Here is a 26,217-nt window from a genome sequence, read left to right as displayed (position 1 = left end):
TCCTTCCAGGTTTATTTGAAAACAGGCATTTGAAGTAGGCAGCTCTTATCTGATTGCTAACGTTAGGATTATGCTGCCAGAGTAGTGAAAATCAGATAAACAACACCAAATTCTGTTGGAATAAAGCATACTTATATCTCAGTGAGCTTCACATGGCAGCTCTGCGTTCCCTAAATAAAAAATATGCCGTTTGAACCTATGTTAAATTTTTGTGCTATCATTATTTTTAGAGTGTCCAGGCTGTTTCTCAGCTGTTCTATATTATCAAGCTGAGTTTAAACTCATGACAACTTACTGGTGTCTGTAGCGGTACAGAGAAGTGTGCCAGTGTGTGACGGGGTAAAATTGGCACAGCCTTATGAGGCATCATTTTTAATCGAAAATATTAGCAACAAATGATTTTAAAATTAAAACTATTAAAGGTTTATAGATGACTTGATTTTGAAATTCATACAAATTTTATAACAAAACAAGAGACTTTTAAAAAACTATGTTTATGATTGCCTATTTTGGATGTCAGCACTAGACCTCTCAGTATGACATCACTCTCTGCCTTTAGAAGTAGTTGGGAGAAAAGTTTTAGGAGCACCGTAGGCCTATTTTCCTTATTACCTTCTTTTCCACACATCACAATGGGAGAAGAATAAAAGGACTAGCCTTAAACAAAACAACCCACCTTGTTGGCAAAACAGTTTTCAATCTCAAGCTTGTCGGCGTCTGCAACAATTTCTCCATTAGGTAAAACAGTGTAAACAAGCAGATGAGCACGAGGAGCAGAGTCTGATTCCACTCGAAAGGAGAAGGAAAACACCCCTTTCACTGGAGAATTGAAAAAGAAGAACAAGTCCAGAATCATACAGTAGCAACAGAATTATCAATTTTATTTTTTAAAAAGGCATTTCCAACTACGGACTTTATTTACATTTGGAGCACACTGAAGTAAGAAAAGACCTGCATTTATACCACTGTGCAGGTAGTAGTGTTCAATAAATATATGCTGAGCTAATGATGTTTTCCCTTAAAATGACACTTCCTTAAAATGAGCTAATGACATTTTTCCTATATCAGGTTTAATTGTTCATTTCCTCTGCTAAAGAAGCAAAAGACATTTGATACATGTCTCTGTTTCTAAATTGAAAATTTTATTCAGAAAGCAGTCAAGAGAGAAGAAAGAGAACTTCTAGACACTTTTGGTTATAATTCATATGTGTGTAAGGGCAACATAAAGAAGGCAACACAGTCTTTTCCTTCAGGTCATTTATAATACAGCAGGGATACAGACACAAATCACATAAAAAGCCTTGTGAGCCTTTGATTTTTATAATAGAATTCTGTGTGTTCATCTTAGTGGTTGTCCTCTGTGTGAACTACATAGTGCTTATGTAACCTTCCTCTTGATTTTTTTCATAAATGTTCGAAGTTTGATCTTTGTAGCATAAAATTATTCTTTAAAAATTGTGCCCTTCCTGTATCTATAAAAGATTTGAAGGCAGCTTTCATGAAAATACAGAGAAACAGCACAGTCAAAATTTGAAACAGTAAGATGAAAAGCCAAATGAACGTAGAATTCTGGAGCAGGGTTAAACATTTCAGGAGTTAATTTTATTAGGAAGCTACAACAAAGTGGTTATTATACTAGAGTACTTAAGTTTTTCATTGAGTTTCCAAAATGTCAAAGACAAAGTCCAAACAACCATTTACACAGCTGTCATTAAATAAAATGAAGTATATTTTTTCTTAAAGAGAGAGACACTTCTTCTCCCCACCCCACCACCTTAGGACTCAATCCATACAGGATTTAAACTCCACTGCAGAAACAAACTTTGAAGATAGTGCTTGGTTAGGCAGTAACTTTTTCTTATGTTATTAGAGACAACCTTACCTGCTCTAAAAAAATCAGTACAATGTCCAATAACATAAAATCAAGGATTAAATGGAAATTTAGAGTCAATGTTTCGTATTTGAATGAATGTATTCAAATTTTGTGCTTTATTTCAAGCAGAAAGAAAACAATCAGTAAGAGATTATATAGACCTAAGAGATGTTGCAGACCTAAGAAGAACCTATGGTGAGTGGGGTCTTAGAGTGTGGGTATTGCATCCTTATTATGACCTTAGAAGCCTCTTTCTGGCTCAGAAAGACTGGGAGAAAGTCTATGAAAAAAAGGTTTTCATCTAGAAGTAGAGTTACAGGAAATTTATTAACAGGCTAATCTGGAGCTCAAAAAATTACAAACAAACATTAATATTTGTAAATCATACTTAAATTCATAATTAATTAAAAAGGTATTTTAGACTGGGCGTGGTGGCTCAGGCCTGTAATCCCAGCACTTTGGGAGGCTGAGGCGGGTGGATCCCAAGGTCAGGAGATCGAGACCTTCCTGGCTAACATGGTGAAACCCCATCTCTACTGAAAATACAAAAAATTGGTCAGGCTGTAGTCCCCACTGCTTAGGAGGCTGAGGCAGGAGAATGGCGTGAACCTGGGAGGTCGAGCTTGCAGTGAACCGAGATGGCACCACTGCACTCCAGCCTGGGCCACAGAGCGAGATTCCATTTCGAAAAAAAAAAAAGAAAATTATTTCAATTAAACTTTACACGACTATTTAAAGGAAAAGTTGTAAATAGTTGAGTTAGGTGACTAATTAAAAATCAATTTTTATTTGAAAATTTATTTGAGCTCTGTTAATAAAAGTTGCTTCAGTCAGTGATAGCTCCTAAATATTCAATTTTGTTTCAAAATTTGAAACAAACAAAAAGAAGTCTATTATTTATTTATGAGATTTAACTTGGGGATAACTGGTAGCAAGTAAATAGGCCAGCTGTACTTATCTTTTGTAAAAAATATATTTTTTTACTTATCTTTTATGAAACGTTAAGCATTCTTCCTAGGATAAAAGGAATTAAGAGATATTTGTGATTCAAGGAAATAAAGAAGAAAAGTGTGATCTAAGATAGAGAAATTCTATTAACCCAGTTGACCTCAATGACATTCAGAGAACACTCCACTTAACAGCAGCAGAATACGCATTCTAACATTTACCAAGATAGACCATATTTTCTGAGCTATAACATATCTCCATAAATTTAAAAGAATTAAAGTCATACAGTCATAATGTCATTAAATTAGAAATCAGTAACAGAAAGATCTCTAAAATATCTCCCATTTAGAAACTAAAAGACACACTTCTGAATAACTCACCATTCAAAGAAGAAATCAAAAAGGAAAGTAGAAAATATTTTGAACTGATTCAAAATGAAAGTATCACATGTAAATATTATGGGATGCAACTAAAGTATTATTAACAGGAAAATGTGTAACACTAAACCCTTGTATTGGAAAAGAAGAAAGGTCTCAATCAATGACTCTGGCATCCTCATGAAGAAAATATAAAAAGAAGACTAAATTAAAATCAATCTTTTACTGATAAAGATCAGTGGATATCAATGACATAAAAAAAAACAAACAGAAAATCAATTAAACAAAAAACTAGCTGTTTGAAATGATCAATACAATTGAGAAGCTTCTAGTCAAACTGATCAAAAGAAGACATAAATTATAAGTATCTTGAATGAAAGAGGTTCTATCACTATAGAAATTCAGATATTTTAAAACTATAAAATAATATTATGGACTATTTTATGTAAATAAATTAGACAGTTTGGAAAATAGACAAGATTTTAAATGACATACACAACCAAAATTTACTAAAGTAGTTGCAAAATTAAATTGCACTTCATTAAAGAAAATAAATTTGTATTTAAAATCTTCTCAAAGAAAATTCTGGCCGGGCGCGTGGCCCTCAAGCGCTGTAATCCAGCACTTGGGAGGCCCGATGCGGGGCGGATCACGAGGTCAGGAGATCGAGCATCCTGGCTAACACGTGGAAACCCCATCTCTACTAAAAAATACAAAAAAAAAACAGCCCGGGCGAGGTGGCGGGCGCGTTGTATCCAGCTACTGGAGGCTAGGCAGGAAATGGCGTAAACCCGGGAGGCCAGAGCTTGCAGTTGGGCCTGAATCCGGCCACTGCATCTCCAGCCCTGGGGGGCAGAGCGAGACTCTGTCTCAAAAAAAAAAAAAAAAAAAGAAAGAAAAGAAAAATTCTATGTCCAGATGGCTTCACTGGTAAATTCAACAAAATATTTAAGAAAAAGAAATACCAAATATTAATGAATTCAGATATTTAGGGAGAAATCTTTAAAGAAAAGTGTTAAAGGGTCAGTCTGGTTTCTTCTTCCTGCTTATAACAAAACTGGAGAGGAGAAAAATAAATTGAATGAGGAATTAGTCATCAAAAATGAACTAGGACTTGATAATTTGGAAATTTCTCAGCTTATCTAGATTGCAAAAATCGGTAAAATTAAGACATTCAATGTCAGGAAATTGTGCTCTAGAAAAAAGCTATGATGTGACTGGACAAACTTTTGCTAAAGATTTTATTTGCAGATAAATTAAAATGTCAGAGTAATTTAGTCACGAAAAAGGACTCTTCAAAGTGCATGACTCTTAGATACCCTTACCCATCTCAACAAAAGCCAAAACCAGAGATAGAATTATCCAGCAAATGTCAACGAAGAGGCTTTTTGTTTAACGGAATGAATCTCTGTGACACACAGGAGACCTACATGGTTCTTGAAAAGTTTATACTAATAGAAACATGGTCAGCTTCAACTGAAAGGGACAGAGAGAGTATAGAATAAAAGAATGTCAGACCTCTCAAATTATGCAAGCAGGAAACAAGGTCTGATAAAACAATTCAGCTGCAAACGCATCCTTCATGAAAAAGGGTGAATGATTCCATGAATGGATTCTTGAACCCAGAGGACAGAGAAATGAACTAAAGAGGATTATTCCCAGGTGTTAACGCTATGCTGTTTTCTCAGCCAGATTTCAGCACTTCTTAGGACTGATGACTCTTTTTGCCCTAGGATGGATTATGTCCAGGACCTCATTAACACCTAATTTAGATGATTGAGATGTTGAGATTTGGAACTTTTGAGCTAATGAGACTGTGAGCTTTTAATCTTGTGTTAATGCTGTAATGGATTGAGGCTTCTACCAATGATGGATAGAGTGAATGCACTTTGTATGACGGATGAATGTGAATCTCTGGGGCCAATGGGAATATTGTGGTAAATAGAATAATGGCCCCTGAAGCTATTCAATTTCCAAAACTTCTGCATATGTTACTTTATATGGCAAAAGGGCCTTTGCAGAAGTGATTAAATTAAGGATCTTGAGGTGTGAAGTTTATTCTGGATTATCCAAGTAGGCCCAATGTAATCACAAGGATCTAAGGATCTTTCTAGGAGGAAGACAGGAAGGTGAGAGAGATTTGAAGATGGTATGTGGCTGAATTTGAAGATAGAGAAAGGAACCACAAGCCAAAGAATGCAAGAGGTCTCTAGAAGCTGGAAAAGGCAAGGAAACATTTCCCCCTCAAGCTCCAGCAGGAATGCAGTCCTGACACCTTGAGTTTAGCCTAGTGAGACTTCTGACCTCCAGAACTAGAAGACAGAAGTGGTATTTTAAGGCACTAAAACAAAGAATTAGAAGTGTTGTTTTAAGCCCGTAAATTGGTGGTAATCTATTTCAGTAGTCATAGGCAATGCGTACACAAGCACACAAAGTAAAATTTTTCTGTGGTTATTTTCCATATTTTTCAATTATTTTCTGCCTTTTAAAGACATTTCAGACATAAAATGAATATATATTAGTTTAGGAATAAAATTTAAAATGTAGAAATGCTATAAAAGAAGAAAAAATTTTAACTGGGCTAAAGCGAACCCAGTATGTCATCCTATTACATCAGCTTCTTCATCTTTGGATGAAGAGGTTGATGACTGTTTCTTCTAATGTGAAAATAGCTCCAAATTTCTAAATTGTTCAGAATTTGACAAGATGAGGGAGGAAATCTTGAAAATACTTACTGTTTCCCTGTTCAATGGATAACACGTGGATTCCTGATTGGGAGATTTTTCCTCTTGCTTTTATCTGAAGACAGAGGGAAATATATTCATTATTATTTAAAAGAATACATTTTAACCTAACTTTAAAACATTCATGACATATGGGTGAATCATAACCTTATTACCCCAACCTAGAAGTTATTTTGATCACGAAACTTCCTTTTCAATATCTTCATATATGTGTCTTTACATACTTTAAATAAAAATGTATAATTTTATGATGTTTTACTATTTTATTTCATATTGATCACTCCTAACATATTATATATAAATATGTAAACAAAATTTGTGTATTTTTTCAACAAACATTTCAAACATCTACCTTATGCAAAGCAATATATAGTGAAGGCAGATATTAACTACGCATAACTATTCTCTATTATTACCCCTATTTTTAAAAAAACTAAATGTATGAGCATTCTCTATATGCCAGGAACTGAACTAAGTAATTTACTGTTAATTTAATTGTTTAAGTTACACTATAATTCTATGAAGTAGGTATTAATATTATTTCCAGGACTAAAGTGAGATGACTGACATTTGCCTTTCCAGATGAAATTAGGTAAATTATCCAAGGTCATATATCTAGGAAACAATAAATCTAGGAAATTCAAATTTATTGTTAATTTTTCTAATTTTTTTATGGAATTAAGAAAATGTTATTAATAGTTAATGCTCTTATACAGAATTCCCTATATTTAACTTTTTCTTCTTAAAATGACTTATTTGAGTAACTATTAGCCTTGGACATTTTAAATTTGAGGGCATTCATGGGAATATTGGCCTCAAAAGTATCACTCCAATTTATAGTCTGCCTGTTAATGTACCTTTTCCTTGCAATCACACCAGTCATAAGCTTTGTAAAATAATTACAATTGAATATTTTTCCAGTAGATTGTTTATAAGTTTTATTTCCTTTTGAAGTAGTTCATGGCTCTTAGCCTTTGCTTATTTATCTACTGAGTGCTAAGAAAAAATTTTCTCTTTGACTAAAAACATTTTATCCTAGGCTCTTTCCTCTCCTGCTCAACAAGTTGCCATTGGAACTCTGCAAGGAAAAATTCTAAAAGTTTCAGTGGTGACCAGAGCGTAAATGAGAAATTAAAGCATTAATATTTGTTAGGAAGTCACTTCTCTTTGAGCATAAAAACAACAAAAAATATATTATTGTTATCTTGTAAATGGCATTACTTAGACAGGAACCCAGCAATTTTGGAGTCTACACAATTAGAAAGAGCTACAGTGGCTCTTATTCTTACCAAATAGTAGAAGGTTAATTCTTTTTCATCCTTGAGAATCTCTTCATTCAGGATATAGTGTACTTGAATTTCCTGGGTTTGTCCACAGGTCAAAGTACCAATAGTAGGTTTGAGGTGAATATAACTCTTGCTTGGGGAAAAAAAATGCTTTGCGGTATGAGATGTTTGCTTATGAAACTCAGCAAGCCACCAGTTATCAAACGAATTGTTACTCTCTTTGTATTTGACCTAATGGAAGAATAAATAAGCTGTTTTATATATATCTATTATATATATAATTGCAAATATATATAAAAATATGTATATTATATGTATTTATTTTTATGTATATACGTAAAGCAATATAATAAAGCCATATAGAAAGGCTGCTTTCTTAAATATAGCATAATCTATAAGGAAAACTGCTTCCCCCCGATATCATTTAAGCTTATGCTGTATTGATTTGGTAGATGTTATTCATTCATAAACAAGGTCAATTACTTTTTCTTAACACGCTATGGCTGCAAATTGCATAAGAACATTTGAATATTCAACACAGAACAAAAATAGTAATATGCCAAATAAATCAAACAAGATCTTACTTGTATTAGAATCATAAAATATTCAATTTTCAAAGGAATATCAAGATGATCTATTCAATGTCTCTTGAACCTAAATCATATTGTCAACAGAGTTTACCTACAAGTAAAAGATTTCTGGTAGACTTTTCTGTTTTTATAATTTAGGTCTCCATATTGTTTAATTTACATTTTACTCTTTATCACTTTTTTTTTTAACTCCTAGAGTTCACATGCTTCTCAAATATCTTTAAATTATCCTGGCCACAGTAATCTCTATCTTTTTGGTCCCAGATGCCCCTTTCCACTTACTGAAACTGTGAGAAAAGGTGATACGTAGTTGGTGGTGTCCATGGAAATATTCACCAAGCCACGTTCATCAGTAGTTGCACTGAAATAGTATCTAGTATTCACATGAACATCTACAGTTTTGTTGGTGATCGGCTGATGGTTTCCATTGACTAGAAGAACCTAGAGATATAAAAGTCATAGTTGGTTAAAGTGTCATATGGCAATAACATCTTCCACTCTGTCATGTTTACCTCCAGGTCACTCCCTGTCATTTACTGAAGATCTTAGAATCTGAAAATGAGACTTGTTTTCTGAACTCTAACCTATGACTTTTCTTTTTAATACTTCTTTTTAAAAATTATTTTGAAAGCTAAATGGCAGTTTATTTTCCATGATTATTCTAAATTCACAAATCATAATTACATACATTTCCTGGGTACAGTGTGATGTCTCTATATACGTATACAACGTGGAATGATTAAATATACTAACATATATATCACCTCACTTACCACTTTTTCAGATGAGACATTTGTAATTTATTTATTATTTTGAAATGTACAATATATTATTACTGACTATAATCATACTGTTATGCAATAGATCTCAAAATCTTGAATAGTTCTCTTTGGATATCTCATGTGCACTCAAATTGAGAATATCAAAAAGTGGGATCATTACACAACCTTCCCAAACTTTCTCCACTTCCAGTGTTCTCTCTTTCAGTATATGGTTCTTCCATCTATCAGATAACTGATGCAGGAATACTGAGGAGTGGGTTTTTTTTTAATGAGTCATTTTCTCGCTTTCAGTGCTTATCTCAAACTTATTGTCAAGTGCTATCTCCTCTCCCCATCTCCCATCAAATATATATTGATTCTATCTGCTTCTCTCCAAATCTGCTGCTACCATTCTAGTTAAAACCACAATATTTTTCCCATCTGGTTTCCAGTAGCTTTCTATTTAATCTTCTGCATTTCCTTGCTGCTTCAGTCTTGTCTAAACCGTTCTATACAGCCTGAGCTAACCTGATCGTGTTACTCTCTTTCTTAAAACTTCTTCTTTCTTCACTTCTCAATCCAAAATTCTTACCATATCTTAAAAGACCTCAATAACTGTTCTTGCTTGCCTGCAATTATTCAGTCAATTTGGTCATGTCTTTAACCTAAGCTGTCATCACACTGGCTGCTTTTTAGTGCATTGCTCTTGAAAAACTGCTTCATACCTAGAGCCTTAGACAGTCTCCCTTTTATCTTACATTTCTGACCATATCATACTCACCCTTCAAGTCATCAGTTTTTCTCATGATCTTCTCTCTACCTGAAATGGCCATATGAAACTATATCTATTTATTTATTAATTTCTTGATAATTTAATATGAAATACTAGGATAAGTGAAGAAAATCTAAAATTCAAGTATAAAATATCAGATATAAAATTCAAAATATAGCTTGAAGCGTTTGCCCATGAACTGTTAGTTCAAAGATTAGTTACTGCAAAAGATAATTTAAAATACCTAGAAATCTTGCATCTCTTATATGAAAGAAAATGGATAGTTTACTAAATTATTGGCTCTACAATTTACCAATATTGATATCTATATGAAACTTTGAAATGGAAAACAACTTTAAAAACTACCAGTAATAAAAAATTCAATCATCTAGGTGACAGAATATGTTTGAATTCTTCCCATAAAAATTATGTTACAAAATCATTGTTTATAAAGAGACAATCAAAGAGTATGCAGCTGAACTACACAAATGTATTACAGAGGTGTGTTAGGAAGCTAATAAAACATGCTTTGTTTTTCTGGATTTTGTGATTATATTTGCTTTTAAATTATAATCTGCTGTACTTTTTTCCTATTTGAAATATTACTTTTTAAAATAAATTTTGATTTTGTGATTTAAAACTTCATTTTCTTAAAAACCTCATGCCCCAAATTGTGATTATGTTAAAAAAAAATTTTTTTTTTTACCTGTCCATACCAGGGGAGTCCACTTCTGTAATGTGAATCTACTTTAGTAAATCTCAGTATGCTTAAGGTATTTGTGATTTCACATGATCCATGCCCAGTTAATTCCAATCCTGAAAAAAAATGAAGTTGAACCATTCTGTATATTAAAAACTCACCTCCTACTTCCCCCCAAGCCTCACTTCATCATAACAAAATACCATCCGCATTCTCTTTTCTTTATTCTTGCCAGAGTTTCCCACACTTACAAGCTATTTGACCGGCAACTTGACATTAGCTTCACCTTCATATGAAACATTATTGGTATCCATCATCCCTCATTCCTCTGGTTTTCTACCTACGTTCTATATTTTCTCATCTCCTCTATGATCTTGCTCCATCTTTGTTTTTCCCTCTTTCACATCCCTGCTCTCCCTCCACAACTTTCTGTACATGGTTAGATTCTTCATAATCACACTGGCCCAAAATATGCTTGAATTTCTAATGCAAACTTTATTTCCAGAAAGACCTGTCGTTTCCCTGCATGAGCTATCCAAAGGATAGTGAACACCTGGTGCTTTTCCATTCAGTGATGTGTACTCTGTATCTTGTTCTTATCAAAAACACAGTGCTATCAAAGTATTAAAAGATTCCTTACTTGCCCTCCATATAGAATTCTCATCTCAGACTTCATTGTACATGAACTCTCGGTAGTACTCCACACTAAGTACCACTGAAACTCTTCCTTCCAGGGGCTTCTAAAAAATTATCCTCTTTGTTTTTGCCCAGTTCTCTGACTTCTTATTTAATTATGCTGATTTATTTGTTACTATCTCCTAAATGCAGTTGTTTCTGTCCTTGGACACCTCTTTGTTCTGTCTCTATCCTAAACTTAGCAGTGCTAAAAGAGCTCACTTTCAGAGCGTTTGCACTCATTCTTAAGAGGACATAGACGCAATGAGAATGGATTTAGATTTACATCTCTGGTCCTAATTTAACTCTGGCTCTCTTTTAAAATTATCAGCTAAATACATCTACTTCCGTTTTGATATTCCAAGTTATAGTTAATTATCTTTAACACATCTCAACAGTTCTTTTTCATTGACTCATTATCTTGGTTAATGGCATTTCCATCTTCTAGACCCCAAATTTGGAATCTTTGGGGTCATCTGTGATTAATCTTCCGACGTACCACATTGTAGCACATTTTTTCATCTACCCTATCCTCTTCAGTTCCGCTAGACTTACCTTTTAAGAACATCAATTTATTTAGATTATTCTTCTCAAATATATTGAAAGATATTCCAGCTTTTCAGAATAAATCTAAACTCTTTAGTGGATGATTTACTTTTCTCAGCCTCCATTTACAGATTCGTCTGAGATCAAACACAGTTTTTGATGCTTATCACGTTTTCCCTTTCCATCATTAATCTTTCAAAGTATTACCTACCCTATATAAATCAGTTGAAATGCTATTTTATCCATAAGGTTTTCTTTGGGCTCTAGAAGGTATACTAGAATTAATTACCTCTCTTCATACTCACTTGGCCCTCATTTTTGTATTTCTTGTAGAAATTTTATTATGGCGATGTGCACACACACACCTAATTTCTGTTTTTAGATGCCTAATTCCTTGAGGGCAGGGACCATGTTATTTTCATAATCTCCAGAAACTATAAAGTGTTTTATATGGAATGGAAGTTTGATAAATATGTATCACATTAATAAATACTTAAAAATAATACAAACCGGTTCCCTTCTCTTTGACCTTGGCTTCCACATGTATTGTCATGTCATACCCTTTTCGTCTCAGCTGAAATATTTTAGTTTTTACGAGTTGTGTGAAACATCCTTCAGTGTCTGTCTGAAGAGAAAGAAAGAGAATTCTTGGGTCTTCTAATATGCTACTTAAAAAGTCTGCTGTCAATTTATGAGAACTTTTTTATTGGCCATAAAAATATATGTAGCAAATCTTCTGACCATCCTTTTGGTGCTTGTCTTTTCCCAAGCCCAAGAATGACATAAAGTTTCTTCATTCATCATTGATTTATTCATTATCAACCTTTGGCTTCTCCCCTCTTTTCTGAAAATGGATTCTGTTTCTGCCATATGAAACTTTCTAGCGTTTCCAAACGTGCCATGATATTTTGTAATTCTATCTCTTTGCATATGTTGTTCCTCAAATGATAATTTTCTTTCTCCCATTCTTACCTTAGCCAAAAACTTAACTCAGACATAACCTATTCTGAGAAGGCTTTCATAACCACCATTACCTAAATATTGACTAAGGATTGCTATGTGTTTTTGTTGTTGTTGTTGTTGTTGTTGTTGGGGATTTTTTTTGTTTTTGTTTTTGTTTTGTTTTTTTTTGAGACAGTCTCACTCTGTCACCCAGGCTAGAGTGCAGTGGCCATGATCATGGCTCACTGCAGCCTCAACCTCCTGGGCTCAAGTGATCCTCCTACCTCAGCCTCCCGAGTAGTTGGGACGACAAGTATGTGCCACCACACCGGCTGATTTTTTATTTTTTTACAGAGACGGGGGTCTCACTATATTGCGCAGGTTGGTCTCAAACTCCCGGGCTCAAGTGATTTTCTCACATCAGCCTCTCAAAGTGCTGGGATTACGGGTGTAAGCCACTGCACCTAGCCAGGATTGTTATGTTCTTAACTGTATATTCTCAATATCTAGGATATTAATAGGAATATATACATTTTTTAAATGGAATGAATCCTCACCATAACCAAGTTCTCAAACTAAATGTTAGGGTACATGTTTTAATAAAGATTTGTTTTCTTTTCTTTTTTTTTATTATTATACTTTAAGTTCTAGGGTACATGTGCATAACGTGCAGGTTTGTTACATATGTATACTTGTGCCATGTTTATGAAAATCTTCATTGCATAATAAAATTGAATCATATTTATTTTTATATAGATGTCACGACTCACTTGGAAATAGAAGTTAATACTAGTCTCCCTGATACATTACAGATTTGGGCAGCTGGATTCCTCTTATGGTATGTTGCTTATCAGTGTCTGCCTTGGTGCTCATTATCATATTCATTATTCTGGCCTCTCATTCATTTGCTCTCTGCAGCTTTGATAACTTCCTTTTCCGTACCCTTGAGGTAAGAGGTGGGACTCAACTTTGGAAGCAGGTCTCAGACACTAGACCAAAGAGGGAACTTACTAAAACAGAGATGCAGGGGAGGCTGCTTTCCATAAGACATGCCTACCAGTGTGCCATGTCAGTTTACCGTTGCCATGGCAACACCCGGAGTGAATGCCCTTTTCCATGGCAATGGCCTGACAACTCAGAAGTTACCACCTTTTTCCTGGAAATTTCTGCATAATCTGCCTCTTAATTTCTATGTAACTAAAAATGGGTGTAGATATGACTAGAGTACTCCTTTGAGCTGCTACTGTGGGCACACTGCTTATGGGGTAGTCCTGCTCTACAAGGAGCAGTACCTCTGCTGCTGCTGTACACTGCTGCCAACGTTGCTGTCTCTAATACCTCTGGCTTGCCCTTGAATTCTTTCCCGGGTGAAGTAAAGAACTCTCTTGGGCTAAACCCCCATGTGGGGGCTTACCTGCTCTGCATCACCCCTACAGTGTCTGCTCATACTGCCACATCCTGGACTTTTTGCATACTCTGCCTCTGGAATCAGTAATTTTTGCCTTTTATTTTTTAATACATCATATTCTACTTTCAGCTGTTTCCCTTAATTATTCTTATTCCACTTCTTCCTTGACATGTTTTGGGCTTCTAATCCATTGTCCTTCGAAGTCTTCCTTTTTTCAGCCTTATACTTAACATGCTTCCAGCGCAGTTTACTTTCCATGGCATGCCATTTGATTCTCCCACTAGCCAAATTCTTAACACCTGCCACACACATTTTTCTCTTTTCTGTTTGATAAAAGCCAACTTTGGATCCTTCCACATCCTTTTATGCCCTTATATCTGGCATTTTGATTGCTGTTGGAAGGAAATTACCAAACTAACCAAATAAATACGACTAGAAACTCATGAGCCCAACCCTCAAGTGAGCCGTTAACACTGCCAGACCATCTTACAATTTTTCCCCCACTCCACCATTTTGCTTGATGGGTATTTCGGACATTATTCTCTGTTGTATTGTATTCACTATTGTAATCCATGAGAAGAGAAAACCTTGGTTTTAGTGTCCTGAGGAGAGTGATTTCCACGTACCTGTTGACTGAATTCTTCGCAGATACTTTGTGAATGTGTGTTGTGGCAGCCGAAACAGTATAATAAATATTTTCTGCATACACTAAGTGTCACCATACCAGGGACAGGCTCTCCATATGTGTACCTATAACAATAAGGTGGCCATGCAAAAAGCTACTTAATACAAATAATACTGATGTTTCTTCAACTGATTTGATCCATTCATACATCCACCTTAAGCAATTTATTACCTTCCATATTATTTGCATTTTATAAACACTTAATCTGAGAGACGGTGTCTTAATTGTCCATAACTCTAAGAAAAAGTACTGGAAGAATCTTTTTGAAACAACTCCAAATGGAAAATTACCAATTTAGTTTTTCTCAGAGCTTTCTTCCCTCTTAGCTGCAGTTTTACTGTAAGACGGTCCTATTTCCCTCTTTCTCAGCTGCCAGATTATCTAGGTCATGATTCCAGCTTTGACAACACCTCCTACATTGTTTTAGAGCAACATATTAAGACTATGTAGAGAGCGTATTTCTGAGTTCTCCTTGATTTATAAGCACTTTAAGAAAATGATAGATAATATGATAGAAGGATATGACACAAAGCCATAACCAATTTGTGGTCTCTCTAAAAAGTGTTTTGTGGACCACCAACATTGAAATGATCTGGGACACATATTAACATGCAGATTTCTGAGACTTTCGTCAGATGTATGATTGGAATCTTTGGACATGGGGCCAGAGAATCTGCATTTTAAGTAAGCACACCCCTCACCCCGTAGATTCTGATAAACACTGATGTTTGAAATCTATTGCTTTCACCCAAATGATGGGGGAGATAAGGTGTAGGGTCAGTTCCCCAAGCTTCTCCTTTTTATAGTTCTTTTTCCCCCTGAATTCCTTTAAGTGCTGATAAAGTCATCAATCATCTACTAAATTCCAATTACTTTTGGAATCTTCAAATCTGGATCAAAAGGCTTTCCCTCTGATGAAAAATTTAAAGCACTGAGTTTAGTGAGAAGGATGAAAACATGTTGCTCATGCTGCTCGCAAAAGCAAGAGGGGACATACACTTGTCTCGTGTGTGTGGAGGATGCCGTAGTGCACTAAAAGGCACTAGAAGGCAATCGAAGGAAGCAATAAGTACAATATGTATGCATGATGCAGTCCAGGACTGAGCCTAACTTCTCTCAACTATTGTCCCATGATCTTTTTCCATAGTTTAATTAGAAGCAGTGAAGAAAAGGGAGGGTAATTGGACCACAGAAGGCATGAGCATCCCAGACTTGAGCCCTAGCTTCCCCTTCCCAACTATTTCGCCGTGTCTTTCCGTAGTTTAATTAGAAGCAGTGAAGAAAAGGGAAGTAATTGGACACAGAAGGCATGAGCATGAGATCCTTAGTTGGATGGCCTAGATTCAGTTGAGCACTGAGTCTAGGATACATAAATGCTTCATAAAGCTAGATTGCTATTTAAATTGCAGAACCAATATAGAATAGTGGTGAAGAGTTTGGGGTCTGGTTCCAGACCATTGGATTTAAATTCCAGTCTACCATTTACTATCTGCAGTAATGTGAGCAAATTTCTTATTCTCTAAATGTTATAGTTTCCCCATTGTAAATTGAGGATAATAATCTTCCCCATCTCACAGGATTACTTACAGAATAAAAATGTTAGTAAGCACAAGGCACTTAGAACATTGTCTGGCACATTTCAAATGTCCAGTAAATGATTTTACAATTAGCAGATGTGTCATCTGCTGCCGTCCCTGCTCCCTGCTGTGAGGCAAGCTACAAAGAGAGTTATTCCTCTCCTAATTAAAATACTTCCAAGTTTAGTAACTGTTATTTACAATACCTCCCCTCAGATAGAGTATGGAAATAGAAATGAGATGGGAAAAAAATGCAACTCACAAGGCACAGGTGGTTACCACAAATTCTTCATCTAGAAAACCAATAACCTTGGGCATTTTTACTTGGACCTCAAATTTAGGCAAAACTGTTTTAATAAAAAAGAAAAAACAAAGGTGAGAGTGGGCCGGAGATCTTGCAAGTATTAGCAGCAGATGCTATGACAGAACCTTCAACACGTGCTCACATGAAATGACTTCAGCTACAACAGGGACAGTACTGAGAAGGAGAAGTCATTCATTACCATGAGCAGTCTGTGCTACGTTCACTTGGTAAAGTTGATAATACATTTCCTAGCCTCTCTTTCTCTGAATTTGTGCAAGATTTCTCAGATAGAGGGAAGGCAGCATGATTAGTCCCTGAAGATCATCACAGTTAATGTGGCAAAGTGGGACCAATAGGTTTCAATGTATTCTTATTCTTTCCCTCCCTATGCCCAGCTCTTCTTCCCAAATGCTAGCCCTGCTGACTAACAGAGGTCTCAGGCCTACCATCTGACACTTGGCTACAAGCCTACTAAAGTGGTAGCTGTGTGGAGTGCAGAGGTAATAATCTTCCACAGATTCTTCTGTCAGCTCCTCTGAATGGTTGGTGCACTTGGGCAGCTGAGGGTTCCTGGCTTCCCAGACCTTTGCAAGCTCACATTTATACACCCCTAATCATGCTTCAGAACTGGCTAGTAATTTTCTCTCATTGTCAACTCCTCCTGACGGCCTCTTACTTTTCTAGCTTCTCTCACAGTTTTGTAAGGTGTTATTCCTATAATATAATCCTATTCTGTGATTTTGATGGCAGTTCTGATGAATTTTGGGAACCATGTTTTGTGATAGGACTTCTCAGTCATGGCATAAAATATTTAATTTACATTACAAAATCCACATAACTGATAACTAATAAGATGGCTTCAATGTCTGACTTAGTAATCAACTATGGTTGAGTACTAACGAAATCAAGTGTGTTAAAGTTTAGTTGATTACTATACTTAGTTGAACTATAGTTTAGTTGATTGCTAAATTATATGGTTTAGGAATCGTAGTTGATTAGAGTAGTATAGGTGTAGGTTATAGACAACCATAAAATAACACCAGGAAATACTTTCAGTTATAAAATATAAAAAACAGATATATAGTGTATGTAGATGACACAAAGTATTGGTTAACAATTTATGTTTGAGTAGCAATTCAAATCTTTCTCACCCCTTAATGACTCTGTGATTTTTTTAAGTTACTAACTTTTCCAGTACTGATACGCTCATTTGCAAAATGGGAATAATAATAGTATCTGCCCCAGAGGGGCATTATGAGAATTAAATGAGGTAGTGCATAAAAAGCACTTAGCAAATATATGGGTAAATTTAAAAGCTTGCTAATTTTCAACTATTGTATGCTAGACCTTTGATTCTTACCTATATGTGAAAATTATCTAATCTTAAATACTCTGATGTTGTAAATGCCTTACACATAGAGCATTCTTACCATATTCATTCACCTCAAATGAGCGCTCAATTTTCTTCCCTGACTCTTTCTGCAGCATGATCTTGTAGGAACCCAGAATGGGCTCCACTGATAGCGGGAAAGAGAGTTGGATGAGTCCCCCTTGCAATTTGAGACTTTGCCTTTGGAAAATTCGGTTCTTCATGGGGTCCTATAGGTGAAAATATGATGAGTTCATAGAAACAATTGAAATATATATCTTTGAGTAGAAGGGCAGCTTTGCCGGTAAGAACGACAGGCAGCTGGATCACAGATGGTTGGTAAATTGGCCCAAAGGTATTAACAAAGTTTTATAGGAATTCCAGCCTGAGATAAGGGCAAAAAGTTTACTAGCGATGAGATATTACAGATAACATTTCATACTGATGCCTCTTTTTGGTATTATGTATATTTATTTTGGTCAGAAATATTGGACGAGTCATCTCAAGAAATGTTCCTGCACTTACATCTTATCCACTTAGAATTTAAGGTGGACAGAAAAGCAGTATTTGTTTAGCTTTGGTGAAATGATGAGGGAAGGGACAGAGGCAATTTAATGTAACTTGTAGAGAGTCCTCATTCCAGTTGTAATGTACAATATACCACTTACCTCAATATAAACCACTGGAAACTGAAAAGAAAAAAAGATAGTATGAGCACGTGGTAGAATATAGAAGGAGAAAACCATGACACCAGCACTGACAGAGTATATGGGCCAGAGAAAGTGAGTCTGTGTATTCCAAATGAGGAAATACCCCATTTGGTTCACAGTACTTTATATGTTTGGTTTGGGACATACATCTTTCAAGAAGTCATGACTTTCCTATTGTTAAATAACATACAATTGAGGAAACCTATTTAGATAAAAAGGTCCGAATAATAAGCTTATTATTATTTCACAGATGATATTTGTTGACGAGGGAAATCAAATTCACACATTTATTTAATGAAAGTAACTGCAATCTTTAAAAGGACAACTTCAACTGCATACTGAATTCATTTTAAGAATGCGGTTTATGGAGTGCCTTGATTCTGACCTCCCTTATTCTTCTAGCAGAGATATCCTTATGAGATCTTCCTGCGGTGGGTTTAAAATACCTCTTTTATTGGTCTTAAGTTTCCTAAAAGAATAGGCCTTATATTTTCCCTCAACCATCACCCATCGTTATGAGACTCACCATTTCATCCAAAGGGTGGAAATTGACATCCATAGAGACAACACGGAATTTCACTGAAACAGAGGTATTTTCCTGTGAAATCTCCCAGTGGAGCCTGGGGTAGTAACAGCATGCCTGAATTCCCAGGATTGCAGAATAAAGTAATAAAGAAGCTCCTCCCCTCTCCCAAAGTTCCCCTTGCCTCATACCTGTTTGTCCTGGTTTGTATATGGATTTGTCTGTCTGGACAAAGACTAGGTTCTCTGCTGTAGTTATATGTATTGATTTGCGCTTTGTGAAATGCAGAGTTGCCCCCTTTACCTCCACAGCAATGACCACCCAGGAAGATGGTAATTCTGGAATCTGTAAAACAGAAATGAGCTGAAGAATCTGCCCAGACTTACTTCTGAATTTCTCAGCCATTAGGAGTTTCTGTCTTCCTGGTTAGTCCCTGAGAATTAGTAAGGGACAAAGTCAAGGATTATGCTCCTTGTTTTAAAAGTAGGTTATTATGATGTTGTAACATGATAGTAACATGATTGAAGGAGAAAATATTGCAATAAGATGAGCTAATTATTTCAAGTCAGTTATGACTGAAATGGGATGCTTACATTTTCACAGGAAAATGGTGATATTAAAATAATTATTAAATTTTATTTTTCAAAGGTCAACAACATTATATATTATATGGCCAGGCACAGTGGCTCATGCCTATAGTCCCGGCACTTAGGGAGGCCAAGGTGGGCAGACTGCTTGAGCGCAGGAGTTCAAGACCAGCTATAGTATCAGCTACTCAGGAGGCTGAGGTGGGAGGATCAACTGAGCCTGGGAGGCCAAGGCTGCAGTGAGCCTTGATGGCACCACTGTACTCCAGCCTGGGTGCCAGAAAGAGACCCTGTCTCAAAAAAAAATTTATGCTATTATTTGTGGTAGTCATGTATGATTAAACAATTAATACCTTAAGTAGTAAAAGATTAAAAGGATAATATATCAACTATCAACCATTGGTGAGATCTTATATAAGTTATTTGACTTTATAAATCTCAGTGTTTCTATCTGTAATGGCATGAATATTATTTACCTCAGAAATTTAAGATCAGATTAAATCCTTTCTATAATTACTGTTAAATTTTATGCATGAAACTTGATTGTAAATATCATGTGAGCATATTCAGTAGAACTTCCATTCTTAAAATATAAATTGAGGCCAGGCACGATGGCTCACGACTGTAATCCCAGCACTTTGGGAGGCCAAGGCATGTGGATCACAAGTTCAGGAGATCGAGACCATCCTGGCTAACACGGTGAAATCCCATCTCTACTAAAAATACAAAAATTAGCTGGGCATGGTGGCAGGCACATGTAGTCCCAGCTACTTGGGAGGCTGAGGCAGGAAAATGGCATGAACCTGGGAGGTGGAGTGCAGTGAGCTGAGACCATGCCACTGCACTCCAGCCTGGGTGACAGAGCGAGACTCTGTCTAAAAAAAAAAAAAAAGAAAGAAAAAAGAAAATGTAAATTGAGATTCATCTGTATTTCTCATTTTCTTTCATTATCCATTTTTATTTTCAAAGGATCAGAACCAAAGGTATCAGCTAATATAATATGCTCTTTCTCTTTCCAGCTCCCTTATTTCAAGGAGGAGTACTGACCATGAAGGAACTGCAGTAGAAATAGTTCCTCTTCATCACCAGGTCTGTGAAGAGGGGATTGTTCTGCATTTCGTACTTCAGAGTTACTTTCAGTGCCACCGTCTCATTCAGGTGATTAAGGATGACACAGGCCTTTTCAGGAACTCCAGTGTAGAGGTGCGATGGGACCAGCACTAGGTACTGCCTGTGGAGAGGAGAAGTCCAGATTAACTATGGAGGGGTCAAAGAGACATCATTATTATGGCCATTTTCTAAGTAATTTTTGCTTTTGTCACCAATCATAGAACAGAGACAGATTTCAGCAGGAGTGTATTCTCCAAAGGCCAACCCAAAAGATCTGAGGAACTGAGAAAACCACAAATTAAACAGATATGCTTGTCTTCTGTTGTGGAAATACTCACCCACATAATATTAGAAAACCTGTCAATAGCCATGGGTAAGCAACCCATGAGTTATTATGTATTTTGGATAAAAATTTCAAAATGTGAATCAATCAACAAATCATCATTGAAAGCATTAAGAACCTCTCTGCAGGTGGTCTTGGGTTTTGCATGAATGTTGCTACAAATCTCTTTGTTCCGGGAAACTAGGAAAGATATAACATTTAATACATGGGGAGAAACTGAATTGCTTTTCACTACGACCATGGGAGCAAAAATATATTTTCTTTCTTTAGCTCTTTGGTGATGGAGATAAGGCAAGCTGAGCGAGGCTAATCACCACACATACTGCCAGATACACCCGGAAGAAAATACCACTCTCCTCTCACCAACTGCCTCTCACAATCACCCAGACACGCTACATCTGGGGATGCTGTACCTGTGCACACTCTTCTCTCTCTTCCTGAGTGTCCCTGTCTACCTGGAAAACTTCTATTTGCTTCCTAAGACTTATCTCAAAAGTGACTTTCTCTGTGCAGAATTTGGTGAAGCCCTCTCTCTTCCATCAGGCCTCATGAAGAGTGAGCTTTCTTTGGAAGTATTCTGACAGAATCCTGCAATGCCTGCTTCTGTTTTTCTTCTACAGTTCATTCTCTGTGCACCATCTCTCTGCTTTTCCATACTGTGAGGTGTTGAGGGCAGCGTCTGAATTTTGTTAATCTGTAGATTCCCAGGACCTAATGCCAGCTCCTAAAGGTGTGTCAAAGGATTGAGTGAACTGACACACAAATCCTGGGTTGTCTGCAGAGCATACATTCATCTTGGCAATCCCTGACTTGAGGAAAACACAGGTACTGAGTCATTTCACAATTGTCATGATGTGCAATCCATTTTATGAATCAATAAAAAAGTATCCCTTTTTGGGTAGGAATTTTATATTCTTTTCTGGTAAATGTTTCATAGATGTTGCTGCCTTATGTCTGTGAGCTTCCTGAAATTGGAGGATGTCTCTTTCCACATGAGTAGTAGTGACTTGCTGATCCTTCCTGGTCCCTTTGACAGCAGAAAATTGTGTAGGGAATCAGGAAACACAGATCAAAGAGATAATACAACGGGAAAAAAGGAGGACAATATAAGTTTCTGGAAATAGTGCTTACGGTTCTGCAGTAGCTGAAGCATCACCGGGAAGGAGCAGGAAAAGCAGGATCAAGACTGATTGGGGCAGTTGATTTCCCATTATGGTGCAGAAGGGAGGAGGGCAGAATGGGAGTCTGAGCCCTCGATTCTTTTAACCCTGTTCTTGCTCCGGCTCACTGGTTTTTATTTCATCTGATGGGCAATGAAAGTAAACTGCCAATCATTTATTTTTGTAACATATTAACTACTTCCAGCATAAAAAAATCAATTCCAGATAATTTTCATGACTATAGGTATTATTTTATCCACTTTCCCAAATTTTCTAAATTCCTGAAAAATAGTAGTTTGAGGCTACCACTAGCTCAGGTAATTAATCAGTTTTAAAACTATTTTCATGAAAATACAAAATAAATTACATGGTTTGATGAAATACACCAATATTCTTGCATTTTTAAAAAAAGGTATTAATGTAAATCCATATCCCAAATATGTTTTGGTAATCTAGGGAGCATGACATATGTTCTTCACCTAAGATTCATCCTAACTGGCTCTTCACTGAAACATGGAAAAGAAATCTGACACAGAATTTTAAATAAAATAAGTTTGGGAGCAACGTCTCCATTGCTTGAAAGATTCCCTTTTGATTTGTATAGGCATTCTTATATTTATTATTTTAAAAAGGGCTGTTCATTGGGTATAACAACGTATGTAATATATAATTACTATTTCTTAGTTCATTCAACATCTAGAATATAAATTCAATTAACTTATTTTATTCTCTAAGAAAATGATCTCTCTTTGATGAACATTCTTATTTAATTTTATCCTGAGTGATAGAAAATATTTTATCAACAGTGATGCATCATCCTGTTTGCTTTCCAAGGGGGATTCAGATGTTAGAATTTATTTTTATGGAACACTGAAAAGAAGAAAGGTCCCATTGTTAAATTAATAAAACTAGGGCCTTATAAAATTGAAGTTTGCACATTTTGAATAAAGAACTGATTTCAACTATAAAATAAGATGTGAAGAGAAATAGGCACTTCTGAGAATGGGGAATATTTTATTGTGTTCCCTTCTAAATTGGGGCTAGGCAGATCTTGACGTACCCTTTTCTATATGACCTGGAAGAGTGATGGAGAAGTAAAGATGATGTATGTGACAACCCTTGGTGAACTGCAAAACTGTAGATATGTAAGCTATTAAAATTCCAATGATGATAAACTATGGCTAAAAAAATGCCAAGTCAAATAGAATAGGCTGTAGTTTAATACATTGTGTTAGCCCTTGGTAGTTGACAAATACTTGCTTGGGTGATTGTAAAACTCTTCTGCTTTATTTTGGCTCCATTTGTATGCTCTCTTACTTCCACTCATCTTCCCAGCTCTTCCCAACTCCCACCCTCACCCCCAAATTACCATAAATGTGCTTATTGTCTATCAGCTTAATATGGGATAAATTAACCTACAGTAAGCAGTAAATGACTTTTAAGAGGTCTCTATATTACTTTTTCCAGACATAACTATCCTTTTTAGATATGCACCAAACCTGTATTTGACCAAATGCTGAATGACTAAACATAAAATCCTTTTCATAGGCATGAAGCAAAATTGTCATCATAGTTTGAACTTCTGGAATAGAAGAATAAATCTCAAGATTATCAGAATTTTATCATTTTAATTTTAATTAAAATTTTAGTGGATACATTTGAAATATTTGACATTATAGGGTAAACACAATACTTTCTCAGCACTGTCAGCTAAGGCTTCTATACTTTTGGGATCTTCAAACATTTTCCTTGTATTCCTTAAAAGAATTTTATTAAACATGTAATATCTCACATATACCTGACACCTAAAATTTTCACCATTATCAAGATGGTAAGTGTAGTATAATACTGATATTTAAAAAATAAAATGTAATACCACTTTTTAAATGTATCCGATGAAATGTAGACACTGCAGTGATTTTTTTGCCCATCACCATTCCTGTAAAACATACATGAACACTTTTTTCCCCAGTAGGAAACTTTATATCGCTCTTGTTTCTTTTTAGTCTTCTATTTTCATTCTACTTCCTCAGGTAATTTTATCCTGGAGTTGCATACTTCAATATATTTTATTGATCACCCTATTATATGTTTCTGCAACTAAAGATCACCAAAGATTATTATAAAAAATATTCTTGAGCCTATAAAGTTCTAATTAGTAATAAATGTTTTCTAGATTGCATTATCATTAAAATTATTATCAATATGCTATTTATAAAATATATATATATCTATTACAACCTTAATAGATATTAAAATGAGAACATTTTGTTCAAAAATAATTTTTTAGCTAAATAAATCATGTATTCCAGCTGGCTCCCTCAAATAAGATTGTGTATTCTTGGATGAATATTGTTTATTGCTGGATTAAAACAAGTTTCATCTATTCTCCATTTTTTCTACTCTGCTCTATTTCAATTCCAGAATATTGCTATTCTGTTTTCTATTGTATAGATGTAAGCACTAAGAAAACCTGTTCACATAAAGAGAGAAATAGAAATATGGGACATTCTATTATAACAATGTTATCTAAATATTTAGGCTTCCATGTTATAAGCCAAAGGTCACATTATAATCATTAAAAATTACTTTCAATTATCTATCAGCTGATAAATCCTCTGTAATTTTATTGAAAGCAAAGTGCTAAACCAGGTCCATTGCAACAGGTTTTGGAAATCAGCCATCATGATCATTCTTATTCTCGGTTCCTAGAAAGTATTCAATGAAGGCTTAAAAGGACTTATAAACGGCCACCAATCATTACTTTCTTACTTAAAAACACAACTTTTACCAGATATACTCAGAAAGTTTGGAAATTTTGAAATATCATTTATTTTAATATACTTTGTCAATATAAAGCCTCATAAAAGGCTTTTATCTGATCAGAACCATAACCTGCACATTTAGTTCATTTCATGTAACAAAAGTCTCCACCAGTAACCTGACTTGCAAAGCCAGTCCTTATTGTCAAAATAACCATTCAAACTGGACTTATTTCTTACAGGAAAAAATGTTGCATTATTTTTAATTTCAATAAACTCACTAATATATATTCCCGGGATGACTTTCCCACTCTGCAATTCTAAGATAAAGAGTTTTGCTGAATATTTGTTACCTAGAGGAAGTGAGACAGCTCTACTTTGATATTTCTTTCCATGATTTCTGCTTCATTCTTATGGAACTCTCAGGGGGAATACAACATTGACAAGAGTTGGAAAGAGAAGAGGGGAATTTTAAATGTGAATTGTAATCATTTCTGTCACCTCGACAATATGTATGAGTACAGAAAATTTCAGAACAGGCCAAGAGAATCCATTTCTAGCATAATGTTTTCTTACACCAGAAATTGTTTTAAGACAGATGGGTATATGATACCTACACTGGGCTTATGATGCTTTGATTAAGAGCATTTGTGCAAATATCAATATTTTGATTTGTCTTTTGTAAGAGACAAGTGAGGTGTTTTCACTCCAAGATACATCTAGAATACATATTATAAGTGAAAGAGAAAATTTATATTAAAATCAACTCATAAGTTATGCCGTGATTATATTACAGCATGATGACAGTGATTTTATATCATTAGTTACAACAATTATAGGATTATTGATCATGCACAATATCAAGGATCCCAGAAATGACATAGACATAAACTGAGGGCAAAGTTGACTGTACCTAAAAGATTTTAGCCAAATGTCAAAGTCAAAGATAAATGTCATAGTGCCCCAACAAATAGTATGTATCAAAAGTGATAAACCTGAAGACATCATCACAACATCAAAACTTCAATGAAAAGACAAGACAAAAGCTAAGTTATGACTGTAATTATAGCAATAAATATAGGGACTAGAAGAGAAGAGATATATGTGAAAAAAGTTGACTTTGTAATTGCAAATAGTTTTGACACATTAATTGTATGGCACATTTTCAAATGATCTAAAATAAAGCTACTTTTCAAAGGAACTCTACAAAAGACATTATTACCTTTGGACATATTTCTAAACCAACTTTATTTTCAAAGAGAACTGTGTTTACAAAGCATTGAGCAACTTTGCGTGGGTTGAGACTGAAAGTATCCTTGCCACTGGAGTATATACTGGGGGAGGCAGAGTTGGAATCATTAGCATATGTGGAATGAAATTAATGCATGTATTAGCACATAAGGTATGTGAATAGCAATACTTTTAATAAACAAAAAAAATCAGGAAAAAAATAAAAACAAAAATA

The 26,217-nt window shown here is 35.3% G+C and overlaps 1 protein-coding gene across 1 annotated transcript in view; it reads right to left on the bottom strand.

The window, feature by feature from the left end:
• Window positions 1-22,041, bottom strand: part of LOC108543642 (pregnancy zone protein-like) — a 49,606-nt gene extending 27,565 nt beyond the window's left edge. Inside the window, exons 1-14 of the mRNA XM_017894242.1 lie at window positions 21,962-22,041; window positions 20,425-20,608; window positions 18,982-19,135; window positions 18,794-18,846; window positions 18,226-18,246; window positions 17,619-17,787; window positions 16,147-16,231; window positions 14,249-14,372; window positions 11,783-11,897; window positions 10,058-10,167; window positions 8,101-8,259; window positions 7,232-7,459; window positions 5,934-5,997; window positions 677-819 (exon numbers count right to left, since the gene is read on the bottom strand). Of these exons, the coding sequence (XP_017749731.1) occupies window positions 677-819; window positions 5,934-5,997; window positions 7,232-7,459; window positions 8,101-8,259; window positions 10,058-10,167; window positions 11,783-11,897; window positions 14,249-14,372; window positions 16,147-16,231; window positions 17,619-17,787; window positions 18,226-18,246; window positions 18,794-18,846; window positions 18,982-19,135; window positions 20,425-20,608; window positions 21,962-22,041 (1,689 nt within the window). The remainder of the gene's footprint in view (window positions 1-676; window positions 820-5,933; window positions 5,998-7,231; window positions 7,460-8,100; window positions 8,260-10,057; window positions 10,168-11,782; window positions 11,898-14,248; window positions 14,373-16,146; window positions 16,232-17,618; window positions 17,788-18,225; window positions 18,247-18,793; window positions 18,847-18,981; window positions 19,136-20,424; window positions 20,609-21,961) is intronic.
• Between the last annotated feature and the right edge of the window lie 4,176 nt (window positions 22,042-26,217).

The sequence above is a fragment of the Rhinopithecus bieti genome, unplaced genomic scaffold (genome assembly GCF_001698545.2).
Source record: "Rhinopithecus bieti isolate Rb0 unplaced genomic scaffold, ASM169854v2 scaffold_23748, whole genome shotgun sequence".
Lineage (NCBI taxonomy): Eukaryota > Metazoa > Chordata > Mammalia > Primates > Cercopithecidae > Rhinopithecus > Rhinopithecus bieti.
This window is presented reverse-complemented; position numbering and strand designations above follow the sequence as displayed.